Raw genomic sequence first — 17,451 nt, forward strand, 5'->3', positions numbered from 1 at the left:
AGCGCGGGCTTCCGAACCCCGAGAGCGGGCGCTGGATCTAGTGGTTAAGGAAGTAGATAGGGACGCGCCCGTCTACATCCCCTCCACTGGATCCATATGCGAAACCCACGAGCACAGCCGCCGCTCCACCTCAGCGAAAGCGGGGTCGGCACTGCGAGAAACGCTAGTGAAGGCTCTCTCCTCAAAGAGAGCCCACTGAGAGCGAAGCAAGGCAGTAACAAACGCTACCAAAACGGGCCGTCAGCTCCTTTTTTTCCGAGAGCTGACTCTGCGTGCTTGCTCCCAAGCAGACAGCAAACAAACTATGTGTATCCCCACCCGTAAAGTAACGCGGGCAGGGAGGAACACACAGCCTGAACGCTGCCTGCCCTTGCCTTAGGTGACTGGTTTTGTCTTGTTTTTAGATTCGTGACTTGCTGAATGACAAAAAGCTGACACTGGTCTCACCGCACGTGCTTTTATAGCTTCCTGGTCATTACGTCACCCGCCCGTGACGTCTCGCCCATCTATTGGTCTGATTACACACGAGGTTCAGAGCCGGTCACGCTGAAGGGCGTTCCCGAAGCGTCCTCCGACGCAGCTCGAGTTCCTGAAGAGGAACCATGATACATGATGAAATGGTGTATTTTTTCCCCTGCTTCATTGTCTTTGCTTTTACTTTTTGTATCGAGACACTTTTTTGGTGATCATTCCAGCTTGAAAAGCTCATTTCATTTCTAAACTGGAACTTCCTGAAATTCATGGCTTTGGTATAAGACCTTAGAGTCAAGGCTTCTCTTCCTGCCACATGACTTCCCCCTCAGGACTGATAAAAGACTCAGTCAGCTGAAAATGAGCAGCTTTCCACACATCCGCCACCTGTCCAGGGAATGACTACCACCAGGAAGTGAAATAAGTCTGGCGCTGACTCGCTCAAGTCAATCAGACAGCACTTACTTGCAAGGTTAGAGTGAACATCGGTCACTTTAACACCTGAGAGCTAAAATACACCTACCACCTCTACAGGTATTCAACTGCGTCGGCCCACAAAGATACTTGACTACACCTGCTAAACCAGAAAACCTCCATGCAACTCATTTGTCATTACATTTATGGATTATCAGATTGCATCAACAGCATTAGAGCATTTCTAAAGGAATACTATTGCAGGCCATGTTAGTGATGAAGTGCCTGGGATATAGATCAAAGAAAGGATGTTGAATTTGAGTGAGAGAGCTGAAGCATTGCATATTACTTGCTCTCCTGCTACTCAGTTGAAGTTTATATCAAACACTGACAGATACTCAATAGTGTTTTCTGACTTCTGGCTTAATATTACAGAGCACTTTTCCCTCACTTCTTTTCTTTTCTGGATGCCATTCTGAAATTCAGCTTAAGTCTGAATGCTTTTAAAATGTACAGATCTTACATGTTTTCTGTATCTGCAGGATGCCATTGAATGTCTTATAATGATTTGACTTAAAAAGTTGTAGGGTGAGATGGTGTAGGATTTCCTCCGGGGTAAGATCTCCCACCACTTGACCACAGATGTCACTAAATATTAACACATTTTGTTGTTGTTTTTGAATGTTTTCGCTCTTAATATTCTTTCACTCGGTCTTTAATCTTCTGAACATCAACATTTGATTTATTCTTTCTAAAGAGTTTGTGAGGTTATCTTCTTGTCTTATTGTTATCATCATTTTGTACATGCTATAAATACATCTCTAAATATGATCGTTTGGATACAATAAATGGATACTGTTCTTAAAAGGGGCATCTTCCTCCATCTTACCCTGCTATACTTATTTGTTTATACACAAACATTAACACATTTATTTGTTGTTCATTTATTCAATTGTACAGGCATGCAGATCGGGATTCTGATGGTCATATCAGCTTCAAGGACTTTGAAAATGTCATCAGCTATGGTTTGGCGAACATCTGCAGCTCCACACAAAATAAGAGTCTGGAAACTGCTTCTGAAAACAATACATCAAACTAGATCTCCCATAAAACAATACGTATTCACATCCTTGCGAGTTTTCCCCCCTTTCTTTTTGGCTTTTAATTGAAAGCTTTGACAGTCAGGTGTTCACATTGACTCTTCAATAGATAATTGTTAGCAATTTAGAGAAAACCGTTTGGCCTTGTCTGTTGAAAGCCAGAGTAACCTCAAATGCTTGATACTTGGGTTTGATGATGAGTTTTGATGTTGTATCGATCCATTTGGACTGAGGCTGCACCACGTAATAGAGAAGCACACATTTTTATTGTGCAGTTGCCTTACAAACTACATTAAATTTAACCCAGCCTCTCAGGGTCTACTTCACTAGATGCGGGAACAATATTCCCATCCCAGCTTTCTGATATTCTGTACTCTGTGTCTCTTAAAATGAATTCTGTGAGTTCTGTCACCCCATTTTATGGCAAGTAAGGGGTCGGATCTTTAAAATTCTCCTTCCTCGTTCAATTTCCATCTGCAAAATAGGCAGGTTGGCTTAAAATTGAATATTAACTAGCACATTCAGATTCTGTTTTTGCAGAACTCCCTGCTAGCGACATACAGTATATTAAAAAGCCCAAGCGTGCTCGTTCAGGGAGGATTTTATACAACTCGTCTTGTTACATGCGATTATGGAACTGTAAATACTTGTTTGTGTTTCGAGAGATTTGCTGCACTCCCATCTAAATAAAGATGAATTTGTTGTTGTAATCAGTCCTGAGTCTTCATCTGTATGACATGATGCTCACTCTATCCACAATCCATCAGGCGGCTCAGGAGGCATCAAGTAAGGAAATGGCCTTGGAGAGTTTTAAACAGATACGTGCTTAATCCACTCAAAGGTTCATTTTCGGCAATGGTCCGCTGTTCAAATATAAACAGAGAGGTTTTAGTTTAATCTTCACCTTCCTCTTTGTAACTCGATTAAACGAATCCCCCAGTTTAGTTGCCGTATTGTGCTGTGGGAGAGAGCGTGCGACACCGTGAGCTAAACCCGTGCGAGGAAAGAAGGTAGAGCTGTCTTGCGACGTAGCTTCAATCCAATCCAAGCCTTGCCAACAGTGCAAAGAGCCGTAGATTAACACATTGTGTGCCTGTTGTTTATGCCAGCCATTTGAGGGAATAGACCATGTTTCTTTGTGTTCTCAGTAGCTCTTTTTCTGCCGATGAGGATAGCTTTCTATTTTTCTCATTCGTTTTCATGCCATCGAGCTGCTATGAGCTGATAGCGAGAAAAATAATTAAACAATTGACAGTTGTGGACAAGACCAAATGCATTTGAAAATAATAATAGACACAGTCAATTTAATGTGAGCAACAACTATGTGTAATCAAGTTACAGTGGGCTGCATTTTTTACTTTGTGATTTACGTTAGCATTTGCAGTCTGGTTAACCCACACTGTGAAGATATCAGTGCTGTACAATAAGCCGTTAATTATTTTCATGTTATGGCCATTAACAAATAAATAAATTACAAATAAAAACATAAAAAAAATAACATCAACCATTGTAAATGCTACAAATGCAGGCATCACAACATTATAATGTACAGTATGGAAAATATTAATTTTGACATTTGCTAAAGATGCATTTTTATTTTATTAAATTCTTAGTATTTTTAAAGATTAACTTTAATTGAGCGTTTGATGACAGCAAAGGTAATTCAAATTTGTCAAAATATGGGAAATAAGCATGCACAGTATTAAATATATATATATATATATATATATATACACACCACACACACACACACACATATATATATATATATATATATATATATATAAATTCTGATTAAATAAAATCTCTAATATCAGCCAATAACCAATGCAGAGTTTCAAAACATAATGGCTAAAGATGTGCATAATTTAATGTCGACATTAAGGCTGTCACAAAATCAGTTCACTACAGTTATTGTGGCCAAAAGAATTCACTAGCAATATTATTGTGATATCTATATAAAGTTGACACAAAGAGACCCATAATAATGCTATCAACCGAATTTATACAAGTGTAGGGAGGTGGAGACATAGTTTGAAACAATAACTGTACAAAATCGTACACAAATAATTTAATGTTATTAAAATAACATTTAAAAAAAAAAAAACTTTGAATAAAAAAAAAAAATCACTGTTGTCATCAATACCAGTATATTGCGACACCTTTGGTCTACATAGATTACTGTAGTTAAAATGCCCCAAATTCTCTGATTTTTATATTGATTAGCTGTTCTAGTTGGATACTGTACTGTACTGTTTTTCTCTAGGAGAGTGACTGAGGTGCACAATTACTTTACTAAGGGGGGGGTAAGGATGAAATATCATTAATCAGGGCTGGCAGATACAAATGAGGGACCTTGCTCCCTGCTCAACCTGCTAGCAAAAAGAGAGCTTCTCCACAGAGCGCTCTATCTGTGGAGGACGAGAAGCTCTGTTTCAGTCCATCAGTGCCGTCTTTGCGGGGTTCTTGTGTAGTTCGCTCTGAGCAGACCTGTCACGGGCTGCTTGTTCATGCTGTTGTCACCGCTGCTACTGAAAGTCAAGTCATTGTTAACATGACGCTCTCTAAAGCAAAGTCTGGAGAGAAAATTTATGGGCAGTGTGTTTGAATAGGAAACTGCGCAGATGGTCTAGAAATTCAATGTAACTGGTATTTTTGAGGTTCAATGCCCAAATATGCACATTATAATGAAAACACTGGAGCCGTGGCCTAACAGTTGACCTAGCAGGTGCTTTGAACCTGAGGTGTTCAAGTGAATGACACAGTTAGTATCAATCTTGTCAGATTTTCTCATATTTCCCACTTTCTTCATCGTTGCATGTCACCTCTACAGTACAATTTCGTATCAATAAAAGGCAAAAATGAACAAGGAAAAAGAGATTTTACACCATATATGCTACTCGAGGAAGGCTTGGTGGCCAAGTGAGAGGTTAGGACATATTTGAAACCTTGCTTTCTAATCTGAGATAATGCCTGTGATACTTTTATGTAATCTGAATGATCAAGATTAAGATTAAAAGAGAAAGCAACCTAATTATACATTCTACATTTTTCCTTTGGTTGGCTACCATCTGTAGTGGGGTTAAACGTATACAAATGTTTGCTCCAAGCTAGTTTTTGTAAAGGCTTACAGTCACTGATAAATGCAGACAGTGAAGGCACATTCCAAGGCGCTATGAGCATATTGATTTCCTTATGGGGGGGCCTATTAAACATGATTTATAGATACTTTTCTTTCCCTTAAGCTGTGTTTAGCCACACATAAGCCCAGACGTAATGGAGAGAATGGATGAAAAATGACAGGTGATTTACTCAGAACTCAGATGAACTGACGAAGCCAACGTGGCGTCTCCTCACGGTACCCTAAATCACTCATCACGTTCAAAAATTAAAGACGTGTTCTTCGTTTATTTGTGTATTAGCTTAATGAGGTATGAAACCGCTACATGGATGGAATGAGACCAATTTACATCTTCGGTTTGAAGGGTTGTTTCAATTGATTTCTTTTCCTTTATTTTATGTGCCACTCCAAAATACTTTTTATAGGTTCAGGAAATCCAACAGATCTTCGAAACCTTTATATCCAGATAAATGTTTTACTTGCTTTGCCGCTGGTGTTTCCAAATGGAATTGCAATAAAATGACAAATATGTTTTCGAACAGATTTCTTGAACACTCACTCCTTCTGCCATTGGACAAACAGATAGTCCTGCTCTAAATTCACACCATTGGGTGAACTGATGTTGCTGTGTTGATGTTGACAGTAGTTTGGCAACAGGATGGTAAGATTACCAAGATAAAATTCACAATATATCAAGTGCACGGTGTAGAAATGAATGGATCTGCTTTATGTACACAGAGAAACAGCACATGCATCATTAGTAAATTAGAAATTTACCGCTGATTAGTCTTTGAAGTCACATTAATGATGCAATTACTCTCTGAAGTCACTTTAATGAAGGCACTTAATGTAATATTGTAATATATTAATTGAGAATATTATGTCTTTTTATGTCGTAGTAAGACCTTGATATCACGGAGGCTCTGAAATTATACATTTAAGTCAGCGTAAAGACTGCATATGGTGTTGAATGCAACAAATGTGGCCTTCAAGCACCCCACAAGATTCATTTTACTTCATGCCTTGGGTGGCTGGGCGTAGAGTCTCTGAACTCTAATTATATGTGCAAACAGAGCTGAAGCCCATATTACTGTATCACAGAGGGTTTGGCTCAATTAGCTTGTGTAAATATCAAACTGGCAGCCACTGAAGAGCCTCTTATCACCGTATTATGTATTAAGGTGCTGTTCTGTTTCACTGCCTTTGATTCATTATTGCACAAACATTAAATCATTATGTTTTAACAAGCCTCTTCTGTTTTTGCGCTAATGAATTAAAGCTCATCTGTAAATTTATCAGGATATGATGCATTCGCATCATGCATTTGATGCATTTGCTCTTTTATTGATTTATGCATTTTCTCAGCAGCATGGACAAATGGCTGACAAAAGCAGATTTTGAAACACACTGTGATACTATTGTGTGGATTTTTCGGGTTCCCTGATACTCTGTGTACACTTTTAGTAGAAACGGATCCACATTTCTAGTCAGATCATCCAGATTTACCAGTTTAATCCAGAATTGCAACCCATGGTTCCCATATGATGGATGTTAACTTTATGGTGAATGACAATAATTTACTGGCTAATAAAATTAACGTTTTATTTGTGTTCAAGTCCACATGATTTTTCTTGGAAGTTCTCCCTTTGTCACTATAGCAAAAGAAAGCTGTTTTTGGCCAAATAAATCATTAGAATACAACACCGATATGCTCTAATAATGATAAGCCACACTGCATGTTAGTTCTTCAACATATTGTCTGTTTCCCTCAACAGATTGCATATGTTAATGCTCAACAGGCCTGTCTGAATGGGACAAACAGACCAGATGCATCTCTCATCAGTTCACTCTGCTTGTCCCTGTGCGGTCTGTCCACTAGTTTGTGATTCATGGTACATGGGCCTACTAATGACCAACATCAGCGTTCAAGCCAAGCTGTAAGATTAACCAGCTCCTGGCTTATTATTGACATTGATAAAATGGGGACACAGACAAATACACAAACTATTTAGGAAGAGTAGACAGTCAGTCCGTTGGAGGAAGGTCATGTTTATTTATGGCACAGCTGCATAAAGCAATAACAACAGCCAAGTCAACATGCATACTTCATTGTTGAATTCAAAATTGGAGTTTTGAGGCTTTTTGTCTGTTATCCATTTACCTTCAGCATACCCCGCACCCCAAAATGCAAAATGCGTCTTTTTCCATTAATTGCCATTCAAAATTAGCTTTGTAATGTGTGTATATTTGATAAATTATAGAGATTTTTTTTAGTTTATAATTTATTCATTTTTATAATAATAAAATATATAATTTTAAATATAATATATAATTTTATATAATATTATTTTTAGTATATTTAAAGACCTCCTTAGTCAAATTTTTATGTCTTTTTAATCAATTGTTACTTTTTATGAAAAGTTTTTCAGTAATGGAAATCACACATTCATGATCTAAACTCTAAAGAAACTGTTCATGCATTCATAAGAATGAAGTAGTAGAGTTCATTAATTTGAGAGGGGTAATTAATCTCATATACCAGGAAGAAACCCCTGTAATAAATGACTGGGAATGTTCATAGGGCAATCAGACTGTCACCATTGATCCTACACATTCTGATCAGCAGTACTCCTGATGTAATTTCACTAATGTAACTTTATGCGTTAAGCTGCACATCACAATGTTTCATTCAACTCATCAACCAGCATCAAATTAGCCTCTCAATATTTCAAACCCGAGGAATAAGCACTCGTGTTCACTGATCTAAGAAGCAATTACCTGGAACTGAGTTCTTACCTCAAAAGGTTTCAAGCACAAGAAGAAAATGAACGGCACTCCAAGGCCTTTGCAAACAGATCTGGAGTTCTTACTTGGCGCGGACGAGCATGCAGGTTGACACTGAGAAAACAAAAAGATGGAGGGGAGCAGGAGGAGGAAAAGTGGTACATAAAGTCGATCAATAAAGAGAGATCAATGCTTTTGTGAGGACTCAAGCAGACCCTTGGGAGTTTTGGCTACGGAGAACATGGCAGAGTATTGTGTCTGTAATCCCCTTCTCTCTTTCTGTGTTTTCAGAGAGGGCTCCATTTGGAGAGCGGCTTCACACTGGCCCCACGCTTCTGGCCCACTTTTAAAGAAACTAGTTCCTTTGCCTTTGCCTCAGGCATGAATGAATCATAAATTTGAAGGAGCGGGATACTAGAGAAGGTAGAGTCCTGTTAATGCCATGCTGACTAATATGATGTGACGGGTTACAGAAAATACATATCTTGCAGCAAATGATAAGAACTCCCCAGAGGAAGGAAGAAAATATAGTTTTGCTGCAGGCATATTTGTAATCGTTTTCTTTTGTTTCAAATGTGTGCCTCGCACATAACTGCTGATAGCCACACTGTCAATAAAACAAATGAATAGTCTAGATTCCACTCAGTTGTTACCAGCTATTAAATCTCAGCTATGCTCCACAAATTTTTATGTACTGCATTAATTCAAACCCACCATGTCCTTGATCCAAATGCCTGTGGCAGGCTGTTGGCGCTGTAGTACAATAGGTAAGTGTAGGTTGTGTGTGAGGATTGAGTGGACAAAAGGCCCGATATTTCTCTGCGCAAATGACCCACTTGGGCTTTAGGCCATTAGCCGGGTGAGGATCTCAACAAATTATGCCATCTGCACTGTGTGTGTCCCCTGCATGAGGAATGGAAAAAAAACAATGGATGGATTACTTTGGCCCGCATGGTTGCATCAGGATGTGCCTGGTGGTGAAAGCCCCTAGACGCTTAAAGAGCCATCATGTGTCATATACAAAGGTTTGGACTCACAGGAACTTGTTTTTATGTCCTTAGCGTTGTCATCGTAACAAGGCAGTGCTGCACTATTAAAGCATGCTATTCTAGAGACAGCAGTTAACATGACCGGTTCTGTGTTCCAGCAGTACATTTGTCAGAGATGGTTCCATCTACAAGTGCTTTTCCCTGAGAAAGAGCGAGACAGACGGATGGATGGAGGGATGGCGACATTAGTTTCCTGTTCATGCTGTGTTTGTTGTGTGAAAAGTGCCTTCTTTTATTGAAAAAGAATTGCACTCCGTTTTTATTGTTTGCATATCACATTAAAGCTGCGTTTCATTCTGCGGAGAATCGTTGCGGAAGCGCCAGCCATTACTGTGATTGATTTTTCGGTCGGGAGGCGCGTGGCTGTGCTAGATCCATCACCCGTTCTCCCTGCTCTTTGCTCACACTCTCACAGAGAGTGTAAAACAATCACCCTCGTTTCTCCCCAGCAGCCAGGCAGTGCCGCCTCATTCTCTATTAGCTTCCCAGATTTCAATATATTATAATAATGGTTATTGTCCCTTGTGTCACATTATAGATATGAGTTGATGCTGCATCCCCGTGAAAGAACATTTCAGCTCATAGTGTGAGACTAGTTACCCATCCCTGAACCGCAGTGGGAGGATTCAAAGCTAACTGATTTCACCACTTATTTAAATTATGAGGGGCCAACTCTTATACGCGCTCTCTTGAGTTATTTTCTGCCACCAAGCAGAGAGAAAGCAGCAGAGTAGTTAAAGATGTGCACAGATCCACCTCTGCTGTGTAAACAATGTTTATTGAGTTTTGTCGGTGGGAATCGGTTGAGTGGTTTAAGTAGTATGGTTTGCATTATATCCTATTACGCGCCTGGATCTTATTCATACTTATGCAAGAGCACTGTTCCATTTCTTGCATCTCTTGTGTACAGGTCATTTGCACTAAGGTAGGTTTGACTCCGATAATACTGCATAAATAATGCAAGATGAACGCAGCATTTAGCTAGGATTGTTTTTTTTTTCAGTCCTTGCAGAAACAGCTGTATCTGATTTTGATTTATTTGGAATGGCAGAACAGTGAGATGAGAGATGTGTTTTAAAGATCTGTTGATTCTTTTTTATTTGAGTTTTGAACACAGTAGGAGGCATTACTGGGTGAAACTCATGAAAATATGCCCAGGTCAAATTTCACCCCAAAATCAATAATGTTTGTTAATTGATTAGTTGTTTAGTCATTAATTTATTATGAAATATTGGACATTTTACCCCAAATTCTCATCTGTATTGAACATTTTACACCAAATTGTCATTTGTATAATACATATGGATATTTAAACTTATGTAAACATATGGATATTTAAACATACTATCAGTAGACTTTGTTATTGTTATGAGACAATAATTTACTCTTTTTAATTAGTAAATTCTAAACACTAATTTATGCTAATAAAGACTGAAAAAAAAAGCATTACATTTAAGGCAGTACAACAAAAAATACAGTGATTTATAAGTACTATACAAATATATTACGCTGAGAATGAGATTATTATTTTTTATTTATGTAATTGTGTGAGAGTACTGAGAATTTTTTTTGTTTTATTTTTTGCATTGGTAATTAGAATGGTGGGAAATATGCAACACTGAAAATAATGTCAGTGTAAAATGATTCATCTAATGTTTCAAACGTATAAGTGAGCTTATATCAAACACAGAGGTCATTTCAAGCATTCTTCCACCAAATTAAATTTTCTGCTTGTAATCGTACAGTATGCAAATGGTTCAGCCTGATTCATTGAACAGGTTTAGCAATAGAATATGAAACCACACAGAAATCACTTCTTGGTTGTAGGCAATAATGTGACTTGTTTACCAGGGTTCTGTTTAGTTCAGAGACATATTCATATTTTATTCTCAGTAAGTGTTGCCTAAAATATCATTTGAAAAATGCATATTTCTAATCCTTTGATTGCACTAAGCAAGCACTTTGCTCAGGAATTATGCTACATTAATTCACTTAAGTGCCTCGGGCAAAATATTATATGATGAAGACATTCATTTGGGCTTTGTTTATTTTTTTCTTTTTCTTTTTTTAATGCGTTTGAAGATGTGACAGAGGAAGGTGGAGTAATTAACTGAGAGAAACATTAATTGTGTTATTCTTATGACTGCTGTATGTAAATCATTTTAATGAGTACAGAGAAAAAGATTGTGATATAGAAAAGGAATGGACGCTAATTAGGGGTGTGCGATATATATCGTCTGCGATAATATCGTAATTGTTGTTTTAACGATGTACAATTTTACATTATCGAGTATTTTGCAAAAACCATTCAAAACACCCCTACAGAGTGGACGCACACATTACGTGAAGTCTAGACTAGTGCGCGTGCGCACTTACAGAGTGCGTTCTGTCACCGCATGATTCAATTAAAATACATGTAGAATGATCACAAAATTCAAGATATGGGGACAGAAAATGTATATATTTATATAATCTCATATAGTTAATCAGTATCGCACAAAGAGTGCCATTTTTTCTACAAATGATTACAAACGTACTATTTTTACAACAGTTCAAAAAACAAGAAGTTAATTAAGAGACTTATGTTATAGGCACCATATTGCCTGTTTTTGCTCAATTTTGACAACAAAAATCATTCCAAACACAGCCATAGCACTGTTTTGCGTCTCTGAGCAACATGACGGTGTTTCGTTCCTGAATGAATCAACCGTTTAAATGATTCCCACCTACTGGCGGTTTTAATTTCACATTCAAAGTATCTTTCATTATTTCATTAATTTCAAATATCAGTATTCAACGTTTTGTTTAATATATCAAAACATTGTTTATGCATTTGTAATTGCAGGTTAAATGCATTCATGTTCTGCACTAATCAGTAGTGTGTAAATACATCTAAATGCCACTTCAGATGCAGCTTCTTCCTCTGCATTGCAAAGATTAATTTTATTGATGCTGATTTAATTTGCTTGGTAACAACCCAAATGTCTTAATATTCTAATTCACTGATTAAATGTAAGAATTTGACTCGAAAGATAATGCACACTTTTAGAAAAAAAGGCTTTATAAAGGTAAAAATGCCAATAAAAGGTAAAAATCACTTTAAACTTATTGGAAAAGATTAATTTCTATCAGAGTGAACTGACCACCACACAGAATATGAAGAATATAAAAACCTTTAGGAGTCAGCTGTCCACGGTAGTCCTTAAGGTACCAGCACAATAACACACTCAACAAAATATCATCTAATTACCGTTGTCGATAAAATCCAAGAAAATATCGAGATATTATTTTTTGTCAATATCGCACACCCCTAACGCTAATTCATTTTTACATCAACAGTGTCATTGACATTATCAGTTTTTTCCCCACTTACATTTTACATTTAAGCATTAAGCCACTTGCAAATATTTTTCAGTGATTTTAACATAGGGTGATGGGAAGTGTGATATGGAAAAACATTGTAACATCCTCAAGTGTCTTATTGTTTTTATTAAATGGCAACATCAATATGCTAGCAGACATTTATGTTCAATAAATAATTATATTTGTTAATGATCATAAACAATTCTCCTGCTAAGTAATATAGTTCATTAGCTCAACTGCTGGCTGTTTATGGTTGCCAAGCAACATAATGATTGTAGATGAGTGTGAGTGCACATTAATATAGAATTCAATTGATGTGCAATCACAGGTGTGTTATATCGTTGTTTATCCAATCATACTGTATACATTTGTTTAATAAAGTGAAATGCTAATGTACATTTGCTCTCATGATAAGGTTTTTAATTTATTGTGGCATCATGAGAGTCATTTTTGCAATCATGATTATATATTAATATATAAAAAAATGATGTGAATCACTTTTTGCTACATTTCAGTTTTGTAACCTACTGATAAAAGATTTTGCTTTATACTGAGTTGCGCTACTATTTGTATATGTTTAGTGTCACTTGAACATTAGTACTGGGGAACACAAACAGAATTCCATCCTACAGCTGCTGCAAAAGCTGGATCTTTTTGCCAGACGTTCAGAGGCCAGAGCATTTGGCAGCTCAGTCGGTTTCTGTTAATGAAACGTTATTGAAGATGATTAACTGCTTGATCTGAAAATGTACTGTTTTGCAAAGCTCTCATGCTCACAAGTCTGGCTTCATTCACATAAAATAAAAGCCAATAACTCTATATTTTTTACACATCAGCCAAGGACACAGGCATTTTTTCCCCCTTTACACATAGTTTTTGTTATAGTAAAGATGTGCTCACAATTCAGCCGTATACACACTGTCAGACATTGGACCCTCAAGCCATTATGAGCCAATTATATTAGGGTTAAACTGCAGATATAGAGCAATTTTACTCTGCGAACAGGTTGCATGAAAGCATGTAATATATTGTGTTGCTTGCCTTTTTAATGCTGTGCAAATTTGACGTGTTGTTTACAAAGAAATCACAATCGTGAAAAACAACGTATCATGCTTTTAATTGTTATATTGATTTGTGAGCACAGTGGACCAAATGCACACACATTTTTTGAAACGTGCTTTATTTTAGAATTGCATGATCACTTGTGACACTTGTTTACTAACTGGTTAGAATTTGCATACTCTACTTGCTGAAATAAAATCTAGAACGATATTTCCACATATAAATAAATAAATAAATAAGGATATGAGAGAAGAAAAAATGGCCAAAATAACATGACTGTCTGTCTCTATCAGATGCTGTTTCACCCCCAAGAAGAAATGCTAGTACATGATGTATCCACTTGGCCTCATCTCATGGTTCACGGGGGGCCCCCAAAATTTCCGGTAAGCAACTGAGTTTACATTGTGAGCACATTAGTCAACTGTTGTTTAGATAAGGGCCAAGTTTCAATTGAGACACTTTATGATCCTCATGAGGAATTTTTCACATAAGCATCCAGGGTATTTTACAAAAATTCCCCCCTCTCTCTCAATCTGTTTTTTGAAAAAGAAACGAGAAGCGGAGTTACAAAGCTCCCTGCTGAGGAGGTGGACTCAGCCCCCAGGCTGATCATATGGCCGGCGGCCTGATTCGTGCAGCTCTTGACAGATATAAGCAGCCCAAATTTCCCCCTGTTTTGCAGTCTGCCGCTCCATGTGTTGCTTATATTTATAGCCTTGGCTGTAGTGTCTGTGCACATAATAGTTTTAGCATTGCTGACACATTTTCAATAGCAAGCACTTCAGAGTGGTAGCAAAGGATTTTGGGGTTTAAATATTAGTATGTTCTTGAAGGACAGAACTAAAATGAGGCTTTTAGTGGTGGTTTTAAATCTGTTTTCTAAGGATAGAGAGGAAGATGAAAAGTAGGGTTTTTTGAGCTTTTGTAAGACATTTTTTAATGGTAATGATTTGTGTGCTTCGACGCTGCTGATGTCATGGAGGAATTTTGCAATGACAAACTTTAGTCTTACTTGAGCCATTTATCTGAATTTGAGAAAAAAAGTACATAGTCAAATATGAACTCTTTTAAAGGAGTAGTGCAAACAAATATGCTCATCTGCTCATCCTTATGTTGTATTATTATTATTATTATTTTTAATCTCTGTAACAGATGTTAGGCAGAATATCCAAGCTGCTCTTTTCCTTACATGTCAGTAGATTTTTATTGTCAGTCTCCAAAAAGCACCATGAAATATAAAACCTGTGCACCATTCTTTTAAGTACTAAAGCTATGCGATAGCTCTCAAACCATACATTTTTTGTTGCCTCTATTTAAACTTGCTGCATTGCAATTGGTCACATGATATGTGAGAAACAATCGCATTTCACGTCATTGATGTCAAACCTGCAGATAAAATTTGAAATCTTACAATGAAGACAAATTTTATAGGAAATGTTGTAAGTGAATAGCCACTTTTAGCTATCGTATTTCTCCAGGAGACTAGGAATGTAGCACACAAGTGTCATGCAAAACAGCCATGTAAATATTCTGCCTAACAAACTTGAGCAAGACTACAAACAGCGAAAATGCTAAAAGGAGGTCAGTCTTATATCAGAGTTTCTATCACCTGTGGATAAAAAAAATCTCATATCATTATCATTTACAGTAAAACATCTCATGTTACTTACAACAAGAAACATTTACTTTAAAAACAAAAACAAAACAAAATGATTAATTTGTAATTAATTTTTAGAGAAATCTAATTGACACTGGAGTAAGAAAAAAAATAATTTGGATGGAACACTATTTTGTTTTAGGTTTTATTATGAAAACCTCATTCAGTTTTGCTAGAATTCTCTAAAAGCAAGATTTGATATCTTATGTCCTTTTGCAAAAAAAAAAGAAGAAAAAAAGCTACAAGATACATTTACCTTACAATATTTTTCACGTTTTTTTTTTTTTTTTGCTGTTTTTTATTTTTTGCAGTGTAAAATGTTTTTTATTCATTTTTTTTTTTTTAATTCAGATCAGTTTGTAAATTATCTCACAATTATTATATTGTTTATCCAGGTAATGGATATCGAACAGCTCTCCATCTTTATCCATCTACAAATACCCCAGTGGATCTGGCACAGCGCAGGACTTATCAGCCGTCTGTAGAGTGTAGCCCTGGGTTACACATGAAACAATGGCATTCTTTCAGTTAACACCAGAGACACTAGGACCCAGCGAGTCTCTTCTCTCCTCATCAGGCTCCCTTAGTTCCAGAGCTCAGCGAGGGGTCTCAGAACAGAGTGCAAAGAGAGAGAGAGAGAGAGAAAGAGGGAGGGAGAGAAAAAAGCCAAGTGAATGTTAAAGCCCACTGTGGTCACTGCTAAAATACTGAATCCGAGAGAAATGGAGGGTTTAACCAGTCGGATTTAAAAATCTGGAGCTCATGCGGAGGCAGCCAATCAGGGGACGATCTGGATTAAAAGGTTTGTGTGTGATTGATCACTCTTGCTGTAATCTATCAGGGCTTTCTGTTTTGTCAGGAGTCAGCCGGCATGCAAGAGCGTTCGAGAGCATATAGACGCCACTGGGGGCCCCTGGCTGGTGAGTCTAGTTACGTGTGGGACATGTGCTACTTACGCCGGATGAAATATTGTGATAGCAGAGACAGGAAATGGCACGCTCCTGTCACTGAGGAATGGAAGTCATTGCAGCTGTAAACAGTGCTGGAAGAGGTCTAGACCGTCCCTCGCTGAGCATTCCTCGGGGGTCGTTCCCTCGCTGTCCTAGTAGACCGGTTGATGTTTTTCTTGGTGCCGATGAAGTAACATCTCACCCTCAGGGGGTTGGGCACGCTGTTCTGGTTGTTATTGTTTGTATTTGATGTTCTGGAGTTCAGCACCCAGGGTTCCACGCAAGGAACTTTGCTCCGAGACTTGTCAACAAATGCAGTGTTAAATAAACCAGCCACCGAGTGAAGTTTGAATGTGCTCGCTGGGTGGAAAACAAGTCAGCGCAGGGAAGAAGTGAGCCACATCGCTCCAAACGATTCCACCCGCTTAAACCAAGGAGACAGAGAGACTACTGGGAAACTATGCAATGAGCGCTTGTGTGTGTGTGTGGTGTGATCTTCCTATAAACACACAAAAAGTGTTCCCATTCCTGTCTGCAGGGATACATAGGCATATATTCCATTTTTACTGTTGGTTCATTTCTAGTTTCTGTTTTATTCCCTTGCTGAGCTGGGAAAATGAAGCTTTCTCATTGTAATTCTCCAGTTCAGCTGTCTTTTCTCTGCACGCTTGGACACAACAGCTGAAAGTCCTGTGCTAGATGCATGCTCCATGTCAGCTGTTTGCTTTGCAACAGTAATCCTACAGAGTGTCTGTTCATTTGCATTCATGAGCATTAAGTTCTGCTCATCCACAGGCTGCTGTTAAAACGAGCCGCATGAATGTGTTGGTACACCACACATCCTGTGGATTTATTGTCATTAGAGCTGGACTCTGGTAACTCCGGCCATTCTGCTGAGCTCTGAGCTTTCTGTGGTTGTCTGTCTGCAAGTCTCTTTACCACAGTGCTATAGAAAGTTCTTTCTGGGAATCTGAGATGCTGAGCTTGTGTTTTCCACAAGAGTTTCCATTTTCGTCCTAAAAAATACTGAAATACCTTGATGGCAATGTCCTATTTGGAAAAAGCTTGTGACGTGGAGGTTTTGCTGGAAAAAATGAGCCCTAGGATTTATAACCTACTTCAGTCTAGTCACTAGATGTTTCTATAAATACGTAGAGTGAAATGAAGACCATATCGGGCTGTTTTATGCAAACTAGCATGTCGCGCCGTGCTGTAAGTTTTCCCTGACCCTCTGTTTCCATGGCCCCCTCATGTGGCGGCTCTTCACTGCCTATAGCACGAGCAATCTCCACCTATGAAAAGACTGCGTGTGATTGGCTGATCCTGCAGATGCACAGGAAGTTCAGGGTTTCTAATAACCACCCAGAGACACAGTTACCATAGAGACAAAGATAAGCCCCCTTACTAAAAAAAAGGAAAAAAGCCTGCATGTCATCACAGCAGCCTGCAGAAAGCGTCTGCTCTCTCTCTCTCTCTATCT

The 17,451-nt window shown here is 38.0% G+C and overlaps 2 protein-coding genes across 4 annotated transcripts in view; both read left to right on the plus strand.

Annotated features, from left to right (window-relative positions):
* LOC107680765 (EF-hand calcium-binding domain-containing protein 11-like) overlaps nucleotides 1–2,662 on the plus strand; it is a 56,271-nt gene extending 53,609 nt beyond the window's left edge. For both annotated transcript variants that reach the window (XM_016476810.1, XM_016476811.1), the window contains one exon: nucleotides 1,846–2,662. In XM_016476810.1, coding sequence (XP_016332296.1) covers nucleotides 1,846–1,984 — 139 coding nt within the window. In that variant the 3' untranslated portion in view covers nucleotides 1,985–2,662. The remainder of the gene's footprint in view (nucleotides 1–1,845) is intronic.
* A 12,891-nt stretch (nucleotides 2,663–15,553) lies between these two features.
* The window catches only part of foxn3 (forkhead box N3), an 83,624-nt gene continuing 81,726 nt past the window's right edge, over nucleotides 15,554–17,451 (plus strand). For both annotated transcript variants that reach the window (XM_016476820.1, XM_016476818.1), the window contains exon 1: nucleotides 15,554–15,823. The gene's annotated coding sequence lies outside the window, so the exon portion shown is untranslated. The remainder of the gene's footprint in view (nucleotides 15,824–17,451) is intronic.

The sequence above is a fragment of the Sinocyclocheilus anshuiensis genome, unplaced genomic scaffold, assembly GCF_001515605.1.
Source record: "Sinocyclocheilus anshuiensis isolate Anshui unplaced genomic scaffold, SAMN03320099.WGS_v1.1 scaffold869, whole genome shotgun sequence".
NCBI lineage: Eukaryota > Metazoa > Chordata > Actinopteri > Cypriniformes > Cyprinidae > Sinocyclocheilus > Sinocyclocheilus anshuiensis.